Raw genomic sequence first — 20,428 nt, 5'->3', positions numbered from 1 at the left:
GTGTTCGTGTGAGGCCGTGTCCTACGTGAGTGACAGAAGCGAGCAACAGCGCCAGACAGCTTCAGGCAACAAACTACAGCCGCAGGTGTAGTTACGGAAGTGTCCTACGTGAGCGACGTCAGTGTCGCTGCCTGTCTCCCGCTGCAACTGGCGACGTTTGAATTCAAACGTGTTTGAATCGTGTCGCTGCAGCATGCGCGACACAGAGCGACAGTCGCGTGTCGTCTTAGCAAAGCAGTGAAGCGGACGCGACGGTAGCTATGAATTATTTAACATCCGATTTCAAGAAAACTATTCGGCGAAAAAATTTGATTCTTCCTCAACCTATAGCTTGATATCCTTAAATGATAAAGGTCAGAATTTATTTTTGTTATTCATCATAGTTACTGTGCTACACGAAATTGAGTACGTGGCTGCACAAAATTTTTAAGAATTTGCAGAGATAAAATCACATTGTGTAGACTTTCCGTATTGTTCATTTTAGGCCATACATTATTGCGTATGAAATGTAACCAATATATCTAAATTGTATTTAAAGTTGAGACGGGAATGATCTCTTTTCATTCTTGAGGTATTGGTTCCTATATCCGTGGACTGGTCACTCGCGTTGCATCCAAACCTTTACTCCACTTCGGGAATCAAGTGGTCGTAAAAATGGTTGTATCTCATAAAAGGTTAAAGATATTGAAAACTACGATTTTTGGATATGACAGCACGTAGAAAGGACAATTTTATCATATGATTAACACTCAATATGTTTTTGTAAACGCATAAGCAGAGCGAAAACGAGACCCTCTATAACTTACACCATGAGGTTTTGTCCAAATTTTCATAGGCAAACATAGGGAGAGAAACAGGTGAACGGGGTATCAAAGTTACCAGCATGAGGTCTAGTTTGGCTTGAAAATATTTAACTGCTTGAAAGTAAACAGGGTAATGAACGAAAACTTAATTAATAAGCTGAGGAAAAATTGAAATATTTCACGAAAAGCTGCTTTAAATGAAGTGTCAAAAAATGTCATCTGCTCAAGACGTAGCTATTTTGCACATAAAAAGATAAATTGGTGCGGTATTTAAATGTCAAAATGGTTTCCTTCGAATCAAATGCGTCAGGAAGGCAAACGAGGAGTCAGTAAGATCATGCTTTCTGAATGAAACTTGAAATTAAAAAATGGAAATATCACTCAAATGTTTTATGAAATTATTTGTGTAAAAGAAACGAGTAGATCAGAGAAACATTGTAGGTGCCTTTGAATGATTCTCAAAATCATGACCAGAAAATGAGGTGCACCAAACGTTTCCTTAACATTTTTTATTTCATACTTTTAGTCACATCATTACACAAAATGTTTGACTTTCTTTTCAAAAAGTTTGTAAGCTTCACTTTTACAGACTATTTAGAGTAATTGAAACACTTGGCCTTAACACTGACTGCTGACGAACTACGTTCGCAACGTGCAATATCTGTAAAATTTCATGGTTCATTGTAATTTACTAGGAATTAAATGTGTGTGATATACAGGGATAGGTGTGAAGATTAAGTTCTTTGGCAAGACCTTAAAATATACTTAGTAATGCAGTGTAAACAGTATACATAAAACTTAGTATACAAAATCGTTATTGAGTCATTAAAAATATAAGAATTACCAAGTATCAAACTTGGGACCTTGTCCTCACACGTCATTATGAACTGCATACGCTACCCCTACACCACAGCTACCTATAGTCCACACATCAAATTGTTTGTGCTTATATTTGTATTTAGCGTAGTTAGTCATGTAATAGTCATTCCTCCGCATTTATTGACTGTTAAAAGTTCTTGATCATGTAAAAAAAAAATGAAAAAAAATCGTATTTAATTTATTGATGAGGTAGTCGAATGTCACGTGTATTTGAAGAACTTGTCTGGTGATCTTCGTAGATGACGATACTTATGAAATTCTCAATGGAGATTCCTCCATTTGTAAATTTCATGCAGAGCATTCCTTTTGCTTTGTTTTCTTAAGTAAACCTAATTCTGTAGCCTTACTCTCCAGCTCCAGTGTTCTACAGGCTGAGAACGCAGTTTTATAGAAGCAGCTGGTTGGCTCTAAGCAGCCATCTTGTAGCGCGACATGTTCGCTCGCACGCAGGACAATTCAAGTTTGTCACCCGATGTTGCTGCTTGTTGCTGGAGTGTTGCGTATTCAGAAGTCGCTCACGTAGGACACGGCGTTAGGAGAGCTTACAAAAATCGCAGTTGAGCTATGTTCGATATTCATAGCACTGTGTGGGTTTGCTCAGTACTTCCTTCTCTTTTTCAGATTTCTGGGCTTCAAATAATATGCCACAATCATCCTCTTCAGGAGAACTCATGATTGAAACTGAAACTTGATTCATGCTGTCCTTGCGCTCGTCATATGGAGAGTCAAAAGACCTATTATATTGCTTGAGTGGAAACGCTTATCATGCCAACAAGCGTTGCATGAAACAACGTTTATTGCAGCATGTCGTATAACATATCGTATTAACTCGGTGAGAACTGTCCCTTACTGTCCCCATGCAACTCACCAGTTTGCTGAATGACCTTACTTCTTGCTAAACAAAATAATAAATGTATTAATTCCAGTATGGCTATCCATAATTTTCTCATTCGCCTCAGGTAATTTAACAGCAGGTGCTTCATGAAAAAGTTCTGTTTCTGAATCCTCTTCACAGTTTAGCCCCCTGAAATGTTCTCATCTCAAGCAGTCACTTAAAATATTAGAGAAGCTAATTGCTTGAAGGTTTAAAGTTAAATACTCTCTGCCCTGCACCAATAGTTGCCGTTTAGTTTTTTGAAATTTACAACCTTCAAATTGTATTGAACCCAAAATTTTGTTAGGTTAGCTACTTTACATGGCTGTAGGCCAATCACAACGGTTTAATTTTAAGTGCATATAACCTTTAAGAAATGTTTGTGCACAATTAGAAATTTGCTGCAGTAAATGCCTGAGGTCTGAATTATTGCAGATATTAAAATAAATACTGTACTAAAAATGATGATTGTAGAATATTTTTTATTCTTTATACAGCTTCTTGGGTGAATTATTTTCTTTTGCAAAAAAATTCAACACTTTCATTCCAGGTTAAACTTGTTTGCTTCTTTTTGCACTCTTTTGTCACAGCAGATAATCTTCCGGTGAGAAGCAGTAAGATTTTATCAGCAGTGACTTAAGGTATTTGTCTGCATTATCTTAATTTTCCCCACACAGTTTGACATTTACAAAATCTGCAGAACACGAGTTTCAAAACTGTATCGTATAAGCCCTGATTCTCAGCATATTGCAAGCCATACTTAACAGCGCTACAGGTAGGACCAGAAAGGTAGCCAGAGTATAAACAGAACTAAAATAGCCATTTGCACTTTGCTTGTAGACTGTGTGTGGTCACTACAGTGTGTGCACTACAACATAGCAGGCAGTCAAAAGTGTAAATAAAGGACAGGTGAACACTCCAGAGGCTACAGGAGTGATGCAGAGGAATAAACCCTTCTGCCCACTCCCAGGGCAGCCATCTGTCACTTTTTGTCTGTAGAAGCAGAACTGACACGTGGTTCATAGGGATCGTCAGTCCTTTCAGGTGACATGATAATCATACTTGAACCCCATGGTGGATCAGGATTACTCTCTTAACTCATTCCAAAATTAGTTAAGAAAATCGCAAGCTACAGATAACCCAAAGCAAATGAAGGGCATGGAGTATTTGGCAATTTGTATCTTGCTATTGCTTGTTGTAGTTCAAATACACTGCATGCCTGAAACGCCATTTAAAGAGTGTGCAGTTTTGCTTAATACCAACTTTGACAATCAGACAAATGCAATGCATTTCATTTTCTGACATTAGGTCCCACAGCTCAGTTCTTTGTTGCCGTATGTGGTGTGTATCTTTGAAACCATTTAACTGGCCAGTGTGAAGCACCCAGATAAGTCTTGAAGTTATGCATAGATGCACTCTTTATTTTGGAAATGTATTCTTATGCATTATTCTCTTCCCAAATGGGGCTTTGTCAGATGTTGGACAATCCCGGTAACTGAAAACCTGGATACTTCCTTGATACTTATTTGCAGGAAATAAAAGCTTTATTTGACTCTCTGATGTAGTAGCTAAATTGGATAAAATTTGCTATGAAGCTGTGTGTATTGTGTATTTTGAGGCAGAATGTGCATCTATATTCACATTCATCCCAAATGTAAATTTTTCATGTCTCAAAGTAAAACTTACTCTCCAAATTTTTAAACCTTGTTGAATTGTAGAAAGCATGAAATATCACTTATTTGTGAACCAGTTGGTGTGCTTTATGGCAAGTAATCATGCCTCGTTTTTCTATTCCGTAGTGTATTACTTTTCATTAAATAGTTAATAACTAACACAATACTGTAAATCTTCCTTTGCATTTGTGTTAATAGTGGATTGACAAAAGCACCTAGAAAAGTATATGAAGAAATTTCAGCTGTTCCATTTTGTTACATCAGAATGTGTTGTAGAGTTTGGGTGGCAAAATACGATGTTTACTTCTGTGCTACAGGAACGCTGTTTGGAGAAACGCTGTGGTACCTTACCCTATGTTGCTCCAGAGGTGATGGTGAGACCTTACCATGCTGAACCTGCTGATATCTGGTCCTGTGGCATCATTTTAGTTGCAATGCTTGCAGGAGGTAATCAGCAACATTGAACTGCTATTTGCATTTATAACACTGTAAAATTAGCATTATCAATAATAAAAGTGCATGTTAGGTTTTTTAAAAAAAAAGTAGAAGTCACATTATTTAAAGAGCATAATGTACGTTTTACACTGTAGGCATGTTAATTTTGCCATGTTTGCAATTGCCCTATGTTCTTATAAAACTTATCACAGATATCATTTCAGGCACTCTGTATTCTTCATACTCACAAATAACTTAACATTTCTTGTCTACTGTACTTACTTTACTTTACTTTACTTTACACGTGGCTAAGGCCTTATCGACCATACACCTGCTCTACGAGCCTCTTCCAATTATTTCTATCCAGGGAAATTGTTGTCCAATCAGAGTTGATGCCCATCCTAGCTGCATCTTCCCGGATATTCTCCATCCAACTAATTCAAGGTCTTCCTCTTCTTCTCTTTCCTTCTAATTTCTTAGTGGATGCTATTTTGGGTAGTCTGTTCTCCGGCATCCTTGCTACATGACCAGCCCAGTTCAGTCTTCTCTTCTTTAACATTTCCACAATGGTACTATGTTTGTACAGCTCCCGTAGTTCTTCATTTTTCCTTATCCTCCACTCCATGACATTTTCATCGAAGATTGGTCCAAATATTTTTCTTAGTATTTTTCTTTCAAATATCAACAGTTTTTCTTCATCTTTTTTCCTGAATGTAATAGCTTCACATCCATATAATGCTACTGGTACAATAGTTGACTGATAAAAACGGATTTTGAATTCAGTACTAAGTGATCTCATCCTTAAAATTTTGATACAGCTGTAAAAAGTTCTATTAGCTGCTGCTAGACGGGCGTCTATTTCTATTTCTGCTCTATTGTCTCTGCTAAAAAGACTCCCTAAGTACTTGAAGTGGTCAACTGCCTTGAAAGTGAGACCATTTACGGTCAGTGGTGTATTCTTTTGGAGTTTTTTACTTATGACTAGATATTCTGTCTTTTCTTCATTCACATGAAGTCCAGCTTTCTCAGCTATTTTGTAATAATTTTGCATCATCCTGATTAATTGTCTACAGTTTGATCTAATCTTGGTTGATTATCAAAAATTACTGTGTCTGCTGTTTGTCAGTGTTCCTTACTTAAAACTTACCATAGAAATTTGTTGGTTGCTGAGCCATGTCGGTTTCATAGTTGATCTTTCAATGACTTCCATTGCCATTGTTCTGTGTCGTAAAATTGTGTGCTGGGATGCACCACACAGAAGCTTCTAGGAAATTGGGAAGGTAAAACACAATATGTACACACACTAATAGTTGGAACTACTGCGACACCTACCATCCGAGGAATATTGAGTGGCACTTCCCTCTCTAAACTCTCTAACCTAGCTACCTGATTAACACTCAAGCCCACAGGCTGCCATTTTTCTTTTTCCTGGTAATGACAACTTGAATGGTCACAACCCAGAGATTGGCCTTGTTCACATCTGCTATCTCTACATTCAGTCCAACTCTCCCTCCTACCTCCTCCTGGCACCAGAAAGTAGCCAGTGTCTCTATTCATAACTTCTTTTATAACTATATTGGTCAGACTGTTTGGAGTGTAGTGGAATGCTGTGCAGAGCACACAAGCTACATACATGTGAATTAATGTTTGTGAATGGTAGGGGCTAGCTTGCAGCCAGTTATAATTCTTTGTCAAGCATCACGTGCTCACTGCATTGCAGTTGGGTGCTGACTGTTGTCAAGTGTGGCTGTCTGCCAACCTAACCCCCCTCCCCCAAGAAAAAAAATATTGCCTCGCTGCCAGAACAACAGAAATAAATGATCCCTGTCAGTCTCTAAATTTTTTTGTAAAACAGAAGGAAAGAAGTTGGCATTGGAAGTCTAAAGCATACAAAATGACCACACGATAAGCTTAATAGATCTTGGCTCACACGGAATTTGGGACACTTTACAGAAGAAGCATTGGAAATTCAAAACAATAACAAATTTAACAAAATGTAGTTGTTTCTGGGCAGGTTCGGAGCTTGAAAGGTCTGCTAGATGCAGAGGGTTGGGGGGGAGGGGGGGTACTCTAGTTGCCAACAGAGGTGCCGGAGTCAGTGATGTCATAGCCATCCTTCCTGGTTGACTGGCCTGGTTATGAGTGTGGCACTGTCTCCCAAGTACTAGAGTTCATTATTAAATACGTGAGAAAATAGGTGGACAGTACTTAGGTGAGTTGAAAATCCAATGCTGCAAATGGACTCACTAAAAATAAAGCTTTGAGAAATATTAGGTTACAGTTGAATAGAAAGGAGAGAAAAGTTATTCAGATCTCAGGATGAGAGGCACCTGCCACTTATAATGTGGGGAAAGCAGTAGAAGCACTACATAAAGGAAAGAAATCTGAAAATAAAAAGAGAAGAGGTTGAAATGAGATTGGGGTTGCGATACTGTGAGAATAATTTGAGAGCTGTGAAAATCCTAAATCAAAACTGAGCATCTAGAGTAAAGACATTCCCTCGATGTGAGATCCTTGGGAGAGCCAGCTGTGATATAATAGCCCATCTGACATGCAATATGAGACAGGCAGAACACCACCTGTCTTCAAGAAGAATGTAATAATCAAATTTCAAACAAGTAATGAAGTAATACATGAGAATATCACTGAACTGTCAGTTCCCAGTTAGGTCCGATATAAATGCAGCCTTGGAAATAGAAATTTGGAAGAAACGGCCAAATATTTATGACAGACAAGATTATAATTTTTGGCAATGCTGTTATGTCTCAACATAAAAATTATACCACACTGGGGTAGATAGTAAGCAGAAAGGAAAGTGAATATAAAAATTGGTGTAAACCATTTCTTTTGTTTATATTTTATTTATCGGGGTATTATCTAAATGCAGACAATGAAGAAATTGCTTAAATTGAGAATAGGTTTAATGTTAACTTCTTTGGGCAGATACTGTATATCAAAACACAGTTAGTAAATACGATTAGTTATATATTGTAAAAATTGAATTTTCTCCAGAGGAAGCCCTTTTTTAAAAGGGAGTTACCTTGTACACAGGGTTGTCTTATACTCAGTTAAAAACCGTATATGATAGTTAAAAACGGTATATGATATTGGTCCAGTTGGTATCACGAAGTGAGCATGTACTTTGTCTGAAATGCTGTGATGCACTCTGTTTTGAACAGAACTCTGCTGGTCCAAAACATGATTATTAGTCCCAAAGGCATAACAGAAAGATTGTTGGTCTCAGTGGTGATTAATGCTGAGTCACATTCTCAAATTGTTTCACTAAGTGACATAGTGGAGTGGTAAGACATTGGGTTTGCATCATTCAGGATGATGATTGTTAAAATCCTTGTCCAGCTATACAGATCTCTGTGCTGTATTTTCCACCAAATCCCAGGTTGATTCATTTGAAATTTACACACCCATTTCTTTTTATGTAACCATTTTCTTTATCTGTCTGAAAACATTCCATTCTAGGCACTGTAGTGAAAATAACTTCACTCGGGTCAGCATCGAGGTTTTTTGTGGCATCGTTATTAAGGTATGAACTACACCACCGCCATACTAAGTCAACTTGCTACAGAGGAAGTTGAGTTAACATCTTTCCATCTGACAGGTATTGACATATTGAACAAGAAGAATTTCGTATCCAGTTATAACATTGAAAAAGCATTCATTGTATAATTGTGCTGTAGACTTTTCAGATTATCTGGTTTCTCAATGTTAAGGAGGTGAAAATTGAGCTAGTTCAGTGGCTTTGATATGCTCCGTGCTGACACTGTTAGGTTACTTACACAATATGATTCCTGTACTAATCACACTGAAGTTTGTGTGTTCATAGGGTTCTACAGCCCAACATGGAATCATAAACTGTGTTAGCAACCCAAAAATGTACCGTCAGTATACTTGGGCCTTTGTTCCTGCCCCCTCTTCTTTTATTGAGTTTTTTAAGCTGTTTACACACTACTGGTAATACCAAAATGGTTCTGTAAACCTGCCGATAAGATTACTTTAACATTGTTGTCCAGTCAGGCTTGTATTTCATATAATTTGTTCGTAATTTTCTCTTGAATTTAGTTGGTCTTTGTATACAGGGCAGTCACAACAAAACTGGCTGTATTATCATTTGTTAGAACAAAAAACAGCAGAGAGATCATTTAGTACCTTTGAGACGGCAGTTAGGTCAATTTCACTTGGTCAGTTGTGCAGTGTCAAAATAGAATACTGCGAGAGTAGTAATTTTCTAACTAAAAATCAAATTTTTTGTTTGCTCACATTGCTCTTTCTCTCCTCCTTGCTCTTTCTCTGCTCCTCATAGATCAGTGGTGTGTTGCATATATGTATGCAGTTGTCGAAGTTCTGCAGCCTATAATTGGTTTTAGCATATAATTTAATTTGATCACTCGGGAACTAAAAAAATATGCACATCAAACAAACAATGGAAAATGCAATTTTAAACTAAGATAGCATTATGGGGAGGATAGATTGCTTCTCACCATATAGAAGAGCTGTGTTGTAGACACACACAGCAAAGAGCTTTCTTCCAAAAAGGCTGCAGTGGCCAGTGATTGTGTTTTGTGTGTGTGTGTGTGTGTGTGTGTGTGTTTTGACAAATTAATGAATTGTTTTTGTAACATCTCAGCCCCAAAAGTTATTGTTGTACAGATACAAATTGCTAAGTCTTCTTCCCCCTCCCCCCATTTTTTTATTTTTACAAAAAGTTTCTTGCATTTGGCTTGTACTGTCTAGTCAGTTGGTTGCTATACTTTCTGTGGAACATTTCTTTGTTTTAATTTCCGTTCATCATAAATACAAATCACGTATTAGGACAAGGTTTACAAATAAATTCTCAGCTAAATAACTAACCTTGCAGCATTTTATGGATGTGCTGTGAAATAAGGTGTACAATGCAAGGTGGTGCAGTGCTTAAGATGCTGGACTTGCATTCAGAATGGCAGTTAAAATCCCTATACAGCCATTCAAGTGTGTGTCTTCCATTGTTCCCTGAATTACCAGGATGAGTCTTTTCAAAAAGACTAACTTGTATTTTGTCACTAATGACATCATCGACATGACATGAAACCCTAGGCTGCCTTGTTCTTTAATAATGTGAATGTAAATATTGCACAAAATTACCAATATAATGTTCGCAGAATGAACACATCCAGTGTAAAACAACTATGCTAATTATATTCACAAAAAGCAGTTAATGAGTTATGAAACTAGAGTTTCTCCATATGTACAAAATGTCATTTCCAACAGGATTTGTCATATTTTGCGAAAATATGTGAAATGCATTTCTTGGACACATTCTTAATTTAACATTAGGATCCCTGAAGGATGATCTTGGGGTGTGAAAATATTGTATTTCTTGCAGTTAGTCTTAACATTGGTCAGCCCCTAAGACAGAAGAGCACTGGTGTATTGATCATAAGCACTGTGCACACTTAAAGCAGTTGAGCAAACCTTCTATTGCAGAACATTGCTTTAGGACCTGTTATCTTATGGAATAAAACACCAAGGAGATTCCGGTATGCACTAGGAAGCAATTTTGCTCGAATTCTGTATGGAATTAGTGTGCGTGCATGTGCACACCTGCGGGTGCGTGCTCTTTCCAGATATGTTCTGCAAATTTCCTTGCACTTTTCTTCGTTGCTGTATTTGTGCCTTGAAAACGACTGGATGTGCACTTGTTAAAATATTGGCAGTTGTTAAAGATGAAACATGACTCCATTCCTGTCAGTTATTTGTTTCCAAACTTTGAGGGGTGAACCAAACCTATACTTCATAAAGTAGCTTTTGTGTGTACAAAAAGTTCGATAATGCGTAATTTTATAATACAGCGATGTTCTTCACAAAGGTGAGGCATTAAACAATTCATGAAGTTCTGATGATTTGTCTTCCCTAGTGTTCGCATTTTCAGTCATAAGAAATAATAATTCCTCATTTTAAATGGGAGCAACAGTCTCAGGTGTTGAACTTGCTGTGAAGAGTTCTTACCCTGGCTAGCTGTGTCTAAATTACTTGAATTTATGATATATCCAATGCAGGATTGAACTGACATGCTCTGAGGAACTTCTGAAATATCTACAGTGGTATTGTAATTGCATTTCCATCAGGTTTCATTTACAGGATACAACAGAATTAATAACAAAACTCGTCTGTTCACTGGTTAAATAACCTGGATAAAAGTGGCCGAAGAGAAGCAGCAGCTGAAGATTTGAATGCATGTGATCTTGTCTTTGGTATCCTAGCTGTAGGTGATTTATTCAGTGAACCCTAAAGCTAGCGTACCATAGTCAAGAGCATGTGACTATACTTCTGGGAAGAATTTCTGTTTGGTAAGAATGTGTAATGTCTTTGATTTGTTAATTTTCTTGACACAGAGGGCTACAAAAGAATGCAGATTTGTTTTGCACTAATAAAATTATATTGTAATTTTTCATTTGGGAATGTAGTTTGATAGTGTTTTCCTATCTAAAATGTCTTCTTATTTTGTGTGTAACTGGAGTGCTCATAACCTTCGATCCCAATTTGATGCAGTCAAGTCTGTGATGGGGCGGTATGCCTTTGATTTAGGGTGAGCCAGGCCTTATCTTTAAGGTGAACCACACACACACATCTTAATTAAAAATTAAAATCGTTACAGAAATAAAAAAAATTAAAAAGAAAGTTAATACGGTATGGTGCTGGTACACCATTGTCGGAAAATGTATCTGTAGAAAACAGTTTATCAAATTCTGCTTTTTGTTATGGAATAGTGTTTACACTGTTTAATACTATACATAAATCACCACTTGTCCCATGACCAAGCAATTGGGGCACCCATACAATAATCTGGAGGCATTCTGTACTTACAATATTTTCAAAGATGAATTGCAATTTGTAAGTAGCCATAAAAAAGTTATAGCTCTGGCCCTGTTAAAAATCTGCATAATACTGGCTTTGAAATCATTTTCTTGAAATAAAAACACTGACACTATGTATATTTCTTTTCCTGGGAGTTGGAAGGGAGCACATTGCCCCCCACCCCCGTGCTTGCCCAGAGTATTGGCGCCTTTGCAAACCACCTCACATCTTGCACGTGCTTTTGCTCTTGCTGCCATCCTCTGTGCAACCCCCGGGCAGTGCCCCTGCTCCTTCTTCATTTTCAGTTTACTTAAGAGGAAAGCCAAGTATGAAAATAATAAAAAAATAAAGCATACCTGAATAAGATTTGTTCTGCCTTTGAAATTTTATGATTTGCCTCTTAGTACAGATGATGAACTTAAACAACGGGAGGACTTAAGAGCAAGTTTGAAAATATACCTGAAAATAAAATAGGACAGTAGTAAAACCAAACTATGGGAAAGAAAAATTATAATTAACAGGGATGTCATAGAACCAGGTGTGTTAAGGATAGGTGAATACATCATCTAACTTGGCATAAAAATAAATAGAAGTGGGGAAAAAAAGAAAAAAGTTTATGTTTTTGGTGAAGTTGTTACCCAAAATAAGCTTTTGGTGTTGGAAAAGTGTGTGTGTGTGTGTGTGTGTGTGTGTGTGTGTGTGTGTGTGTGTGTGTGTGTGTGTGTGTGTGTCGTTTTACTAGCTTCGAAGCATGTCACTGGACTGTGTACTTTCAATGCAAATCCATTTAAAAACTGTGGGTTCCAAAGTAATCAGCGGAGATAGGGATATCCAATGGTTCATGATAGACAGAAAAAAAAAATCTTTTGTTCAGAAAAATTAAGGAACATGCTCGATTTAACTTACATAGTTCTCATGCTTCCTCCATCAAATTGCAGAATAAACCGTCTAGTAGCATGATGCAGATGTAATTATAAGCCACTATTACTAATATGGTATAACTTTACTAAAAATGGAGATAAATTGCTATAATACATATTAAGACATCAAAGAACTGTCAATTGGGTGATGTAAATGTGTGGGTAAAAACTGTAGAGTGAAACAAAGACTTCAATACAGCAAGCAGAGCTCAAATGGATGCATGTTGCAATTGTTATGCACAGATGAAGCTAACTCAAGATGGACTAGTGTGCAGAACTGCAGAATCGTATATTAAATGTTCGGTGCTGTTGTTGAGTCTCAAAATGTGACTGGGACAGATCTGAGACTACAAATCCAGGTAGGGACTGTAATGCTCATTCAATCCTCAGTAATATGTCATTGATTTCTATATGTAGTAAATCCACAATTATATTACAGTATAGAGTCTACATTAAGCTGTAGGTACCCCTTACTACTGGCTAGTAAGTCAATTCAGAGGTCGGAAGGAGTCTAAGTAATATATGCTCTACCTAATACGGATCTACTGTATTTATTGCTAATAAATGATTGATGCAGTGAGCATAATTTCTTAAAAATGCTGGACAATATTACATAAATAGTTATAAGAAAAATAACATGCTCTGTTCATGAGCAGGGTTCCTAGTAGAATAACTGTGTGGAGAATTGGTGTTTTGTGACTGTGTATTTAGTAACAGCTGGTCATGGAATTACCTCGATTTTTGTTTTCCAGAACTACCTTGGGATCAACCTACTGCAGATTGTGTGGAGTACATGGCATGGAAGGATGGCAAATGGGCACCTCTCACTCCCTGGGTGAAACTTGACAATATGGCCCTTTCACTGGTACGCCGTATTCTCGTACCGATGCCCTCAGGTCGCTATACGTTAAAGCAGATTGTGTCTCATCGTTGGTGCCAGAAGAACTTCATGAAGATGCCAGGTAATGTTAATGAATTTGTCTCTACTTTGTTTTCAGAGTAATCACATTCAGCAGGCAGCAGACCTCCAAGTGAAGGGACTTCCATAAGCTGTGCTCTGTGGTCAGGTACTGAGTGACTCTGAGATGTTAACTCAGGGGTACTTGGTACCTAACCAGGAAGTGCAGCAATGCATCACAGTATTACTGTATCCTTTTACTGCAGGAGGAGCACCAATTCCTGATTATTCTGGAACATTTGAAGTAGTTCTTGGAAAAGTAAGCAAGAAAAAATTTTACATATTAATGGGAAAATGCTAGTTAATTTAGCTGTGGAACTATTGCATGTACAAAAATTTGGAGAATGGAGGTAACCATTTTGTAAATTTAGAGGGATAGTTTATGGTGTGAAAAAGTAATGTATGTTTACTCTCATTACAGCCAGAGGCCTCAAAAACCTTGCTCTGGGCCTTGCTTTGGTGATGTAGCTGTATGATTGATTACTATTTCATAAAGCTAGATTACCAAAGCATGGCTATGGGCGTATGCTACAGGGGAGAACAGAAGCTTGTGAAATACTTGCAAGAAGTGTGTTTTCTTTTTTCCTTTCTTTCCACGTGCATAGATATAGTACATAGTGTGATGTCCCGGGTAAAATCATATGGGTTCTTGTTAACAATAAGTTACAGGGGAAGAAAGAAGAACATGCTGTTGTCCTCTCTTTGGTGATCTAGCTGTATGAGCATAGGGATGGCATCATAAAGCTAGATTACCGAAGTCAGGAAAACAGTGCAGACTTCGAGTTCATCTTCCTGGAAAATTGCTACATTATTAGTTCGTTACTGTACTGTGAATGTTTGTACGTTGTTAAGAATCTGTCTTTAAAGTGTTCCAGTTTTATTACTGTTATCCATGTGCAGAATACATTAAAGTGTGACAGTTGAACCTCACTGTATTGTTTGGAAAAGGTCCATAAAATTTTAATAGCAAATTTGTAGAAATCAAACTGCCAATAACAGGTTTCATGTGAAAAAAATTTAATTATTTACAATTAAGTCGATGGTTTTATATTGCCTCTTTCTGTCAGAGATGGAAGAGGAAAAAAAACCTTCAAACCAGTGATTGCTGTCATCACTTCCTTTTGTATGTTGTACAAAACAGATGCTTTGCCTTCATGTAGCACATCACGCACCCTCCCTCCCTTCTGTGTACTGACATAACTCCATCAGTATTAGAGTTCTGTACACTTACATGGATTTTTTGTGGGAACATGGACCATGTCAGCTATGAAACCGTAGCAATAATTTCCGTGTTAGTGCATGTACAGAAACAGCCATTTTTTCTTCACAGCTAGCATATAAAGCAAATATCATAGATAATATTTTAATGAGTGAGATTGACAGTACCCCATTTAAATTTTTGGTGTGTCAGAAACAGTACGGTCATTCATCTCCCTTCACATAATCCATAATGCTGCCATCTTTCTAACGACATGATATTCTTCTGTTTAAAACAGATCATTGTCCCAAAATAGTGCATGAAATGACTGTTGCAGTAGACTGAAAGACAGCCCCCTCATGTTTTGTAGTGACATACTGTCTACCTGTAAACGACTTCATTGCTGTGAAACTCCCTGGCAGATTAAAACTGTTCGCTAGACTGGGATTCAAATCTGGGACCTTCGCTTTTAGGGAGCAAGTGCTCTACCAAATGAGCTATCCAAGCCCAACTCGTGACCCACTCTCACAACAGTGAGTCAAGCTTGAATAGCTCAGTTGATAAAGCTTGTGTAGACTAAAGGCAGAGGTGCATACGCTGCTATAAAGTGAAAATTCGTTTTGGAAAGTTCATTGTCCATTTCTGTTCAGTACAAATTACTTGTACAGCCTTTGAGGACATGTAGTGGTAACCATGACATATAGTGGTAACCATGACAATAAAGTTAAATGAAGGAACTAGTTAAGAAAAGCATAGTTTTCTGACTACACACAAAATGCAACAACACACATTGCTTCATGATTCCTGCTGCTTGTCGTATTGGTGTACTTAAAAGTAAGGCTCAATGTGATAACAAGTCATCAACACAGGTACGGTACCTCCGTATCATCTTCCATTACACGTGCACGCAAAACCTTGGTCCTCCAGCATCTGTCACAACCGTAACTCATGCCAGTAGGTCTTACCTGGATGCCTTAGGGGTCTTGCAAAAGTAGGATTTCATGTAGTCTTTAGTAAAGTTGCAGAATTTATAGATCAAGCAGTTGGGTGTATCCATTATTGCCCAAATCTTATTCCAGATGATCTTGGGCCTCAAGTGAAAAATTTCATCATGCTGGAGCCACTTATTTTGACGCGCACAGTAGCAAATCTTCAAAGATCACATGCAGTACTCTGTCAAGGAATCGAAAGTACACAGCACCTCTGAGAAATGGTGCAGTCCAATCACATGTTCATCCGGGAACACTGCCGAAATGTTCAGACCACATCATTCCTGAAACCCATGGGGGCACACAGCTTGTGGGTTTTCATCAGCTTACACATGGCTGTTGTGGGCATCGAGAACACCTTCCCTGGTGAACTCGACTTCATCTGCAAAAAGAATATGCTGTGGGAAGTTCACACAATTGTGTATAAACCACTTACAGAAGTGGGTTTGTGGTGCAATATATTGTGGCTGCATTGTGCGTCCCTTCTCAGAGTGGTAAAAGTGTAGTTGCTGCTCATGCAGAACACACTAGACAGTTTCTTCATAGACATTGTCTACCTGCTATGGTTCTGGTACTCGTCACGTCTCCTTCCAGTGCATTGAGTACAGCCTCTGGCACCACCATGGAGCACCACTGATACTGAATGTACAGTATAACCCCACTTTTATGTTCCCAGAATTAATGTTTTCCCACTATTTATGACTTTTTTTATTCTCGTCAAATTTCCTATGTCAACAATGTTAATTTGCACCCGATTTTGCGTCAACATATTTGCAATTTTCCCTCAATTTACACATTACAAAAAAATGATTGTGGGGAAAAAATGATGCTGGCATGACTTTGGCCGTCCAGTAGTGTTTACAAATATTACGTGGTTAAGTTTCTTAACACCAGGGTACTACACTCCGCCGATTTGAACCAATAAATATGTAGAAGTGGGAACAATTTGTGCCTTATCTCCCACCACTACCAAGCTCTACTTGCCAGTATGGCCGATGTGAATAACTAGATTCATTCGAGTAAAGATATGACCAGCCACACTCATTTCCAAACTGTCTCTACTGCACAAATGCAGTTTTGTGATAGTTCTGATCATTGTGACACCTTCGTCGAACCATACTTAGCGTGTTTCAGCATTTGGCTACACACAGTGCTAGTTGACACTCTCATTCACTTTGCCTTGCTCGAAACTTCAAATGTTTTTAGTTTAAACACAGCACCATTTATTTATTATTTTTCATGCTGAGCAAAACATGTTTTGAGGATTTATTCTTGTTAAGTGCAATGTCTACATATGTATTTTTTGTTACGTTACAAAACAAAAAAATGTGAGTGATAATTTGCATGTGTGGGGTTTTCTGCATTACTGAGGAGGCACAAAGTAGCACCTACTCAAACACCACACACAATACTAATGTAGATATTTACACTTCACAATGAGAAATACTTGAAACACATTGTGATAAGCATGAAAAAGTACGTAATCATCTCGTTTTTTGCATCTGTGTAACAAAAACTGAATCTAATCTGCTACTTCAGTATTTCATTATTCAAATAATGAGTGACAGCTGCCGGCCTTGAAAAGCATCAGTTACGACCCGTGAAATTTAGTCAAACGTTCATACTTCCCAGACAATTATCTGGAACTGAATTGCATCTAAACAAACTTGTAGTGTATGTGTGACATAAGGTGATCTGTGAATGTCATATGTCAATGGCACCAAAAATTTGGGAAGTTTGAACACACGTTGTGGTATTTTGTGCGTAGCAGGCAAACAGTAAGTTTCTGTATATGAGTTCTTGTAAACTTAACTGTCTTGGTCCCCATCAAGTCTTAAATGTCTGTAAACGGAATTTAGTTACACCCTTTATGGTAAGCCAAGGAACTGCCATAACAAATTGTGTGTAGTTTGGTGTAAGGGTAAGAAACTGTCAATAAATACAATGCTGTCAACATTACTGATGCTTCAAAAGTGTGGAATTAGTAAATCATTAGTCATATCCCTGTTGAAAGTTAAAAGCTGTTAGTAGTTCCTAATCACACTGAAGCACTTTTATTTTGCTTGTTGCACCCTTTGGTATAAGGGTACCAAAGGTTGCCACCATTTCAGAAATATTATAATGTTATTGTTATCTATGTAATAAATTTCTCCAGATTTTTTAAGTGTCTTAATAGAGCTGAATGATCAACTAGAAGAAGTGAATTGCATTAGTGGTGTGTGTAGTATAAGAAGGCATTATAGTGACAGTACAGAAATGTTCAAAGATGGGGAATGACACAGGCAGGTGAAAAACTTCAATTGTTAATGGCATAAGCCCCAAGCTAAACCAGAGAAATACCCAATAGTGCATAGAGGTTCTGCTGTGTCTAATATGGAATACAGCTGTTATAATAGATTAAAAAAAAACTTGCAAGTTAGAGATTTAATTTTGTGATCTTGTCTGCAAATGTGCTATGTGCCTCTGTTCAACTTTCCCTGTGGCTTAATTGCATTTCTTGTCATATAATCATAAGAAAATTTCAGTTTCTTAACATTGGCAGGTGTTACATGAATTTATATATATATATAGTTCATGGAATGTGAGAAATCTTTCATGAATGATTACCATGAAGAATATGGGCTGACTTTTGTGTTACGTTAATAATGTTGCTGTAAATACCATGTCTGTTTTGCTGCCAGTCAGGAACAGCTAGAACAGTGATGAGACACAAAGTAAGAATATGATTCAACACCATTTTCAATTCAAACGGTTCGTTATTAAGGAGATACAAACTTGGTAAGTATTGATAACCCACACACATCAGAGGTGCCAAGCTTATCCAAACTGAGCTATTGGAGAAGGTTATAAAAAAAAGTTGGAATTAGATCTCAATCAAAAGACAACAATTGGCAGCCATGTTTGGGATGGGCTGATATTGTTTAAAGTTAGTTTGCACACCGAAAATGATTGTGGCATCATCAGCTGTTCTTGTATAAATTCTCTTTTTTTACTGTGAATGCACAGTATTCAGCTTCCTTTGCGTAATGGTAAGTTATATTATTTTTCTGCACAATTTTTGCAACTACTAAATGGTATTCTGTTGTGTAAAATACACAATGCATTAAGAAACAATGAAAATGAATGCAATCTGCCTCGAGCATTGTCTGCAACTGTCAACTCACACCTGATGTAGCAGAGTTGACTGGTGAACAGAACAGAAGGTGTGACATGCTAAGTACAGCGGAACCTTGCTTAATGAGCACATCCCATAATGCAAATTTTAGCGCTCTTTCTGGTATCATCTTATTCCAACTTGTGATCACACATTTTTCTCAACTTGCTAACAGTGTTTTTTGTATGCAAATTTTAATAACATTTGTAGAAATGTCCTTGAAGATCAAGCCACAAGATGACTACCACAAGAGAAAGAAAATTGTCTTAGAAATGAAATGTAAAATGATTGTAAAATGCGAACGTAGTGTGAACATTGCTGATTTAGCATCACGTACAATCGGTCTAAATCACTATTTGCACTATCCTGAAGAACAGGGACACGATTAAGGAGATTGACGCTTCGAAGGAAGTGACAAGAGTATCTGAACAAAGGTTTCTTATTCTGGACAATGTCAAAAGTTTGCTACTTATATGGATAGATGAAAAACAGTTGCAAGGTGACTTCACCGATGCAGCCAGCTGCTACACCAAGGCTGCAGAGAACTTCATCAGCAACTTAAAGATGCTTGCAGATTCTGATGGTTATCTGCCACAACAGGTTTTTAATTGTGACGAGACAGATCTAGTCTGGAAAAGATGCCGAAATGTACCCTAAAACAGCAGAATGCATTGCCCAATCACAAGCCAATGAAAGACTCTCACACTGATATTTTGTGCCAATGCAGGTGGCTATTTGAAAATTAAACCATGCTTGTTTACCATTCTATTACCCTTTAAGAAGTGTAAAGTTGAGAAGAGCAGGTTAAATGTGATGTGGAGGTCCAGCAACAAGGCTTGTGTGGCACATGATCATTTTTGTAATAGGATCAGTGGAGCATTTGGTCCTTCAGTGAAAAAAATATTTGTTTGAGATGAATATGCCACTCTGTCGTACTTATTGCGGACAATGCTCCTGCCCATTCTCCGGGCCTACAAGGCCACCTCCTTGAAGAATTTCAATTCATCAAGATCCAATTTCTACCTCCCAACACCACTCTGTTGCTCCAGCCTGTGGACCAGCAGATTATATCTAACTTCAAGAAGCTCTACACTAAAGCTGTCTTATAGAATTGCTTTGAGTTGAAAGAAGCTACCAATCTCACTGTCAGAAAGTTTTGGAATATCACTTAAACATCATTTCCTGCATCAGTATGATCAAAAGGTCATGCTAAGAGGTTACCAGAACTCATTTCTGTTTCTAACAAGGGAACCTCCCCATCGCACCCCCCTCAGATTTAGTTATAAATTGACACAGTGGATAGGCCTTGAAAAACTGAACACAGATAAATCGAGAAAACAGGAAGAAGTTGTGTGGAACTATGAAAAAATAAGCAAAATATACAAACTGAGTAGTGCATGTACAAGATACGCAACATCAAGGACATTGTTAGTTCATGAGTGCCGTGGTCTCGTGGTTAGAGTGACCAACTGCGGAACAAAAGGTCCTTGGTTCGAATCCTCCCTCGAGTGTAAATTTTACTTTTTTCATTTTCGCAAAGTTACGATCTGTCCGTTCATTCATTTACGTCTCTGTTCACTGTAATAAGTTTAGTGTCTGTGTTTTGCGACCGCACCGCAAAACCGTGCGATTAGTAGACGAAAGGACATGCCTCTCCAATAGGAACCGAAAACATTTGATCGCAAGGTCATAGGTC

General features: G+C 37.7%; 1 protein-coding gene across 1 annotated transcript in view; it reads left to right on the top strand.

The window, feature by feature from the left end:
- LOC126417183 (serine/threonine-protein kinase grp) overlaps positions 1-20,428 on the top strand; it is a 92,513-nt gene that overhangs the window by 51,773 nt on the left and 20,312 nt on the right. Inside the window, exons 7-8 of the mRNA XM_050085084.1 lie at positions 4,547-4,676; positions 13,186-13,395. Coding sequence (XP_049941041.1) covers positions 4,547-4,676; positions 13,186-13,395 — 340 coding nt within the window. The remainder of the gene's footprint in view (positions 1-4,546; positions 4,677-13,185; positions 13,396-20,428) is intronic.

The sequence above is a fragment of the Schistocerca serialis genome, chromosome 8 (genome assembly GCF_023864345.2).
Source record: "Schistocerca serialis cubense isolate TAMUIC-IGC-003099 chromosome 8, iqSchSeri2.2, whole genome shotgun sequence".
NCBI classification, from domain to species: domain Eukaryota; kingdom Metazoa; phylum Arthropoda; class Insecta; order Orthoptera; family Acrididae; genus Schistocerca; species Schistocerca serialis.
Note: the sequence above shows the minus strand (reverse complement) of the source record. Positions and strands in the feature narration are given on the sequence as shown.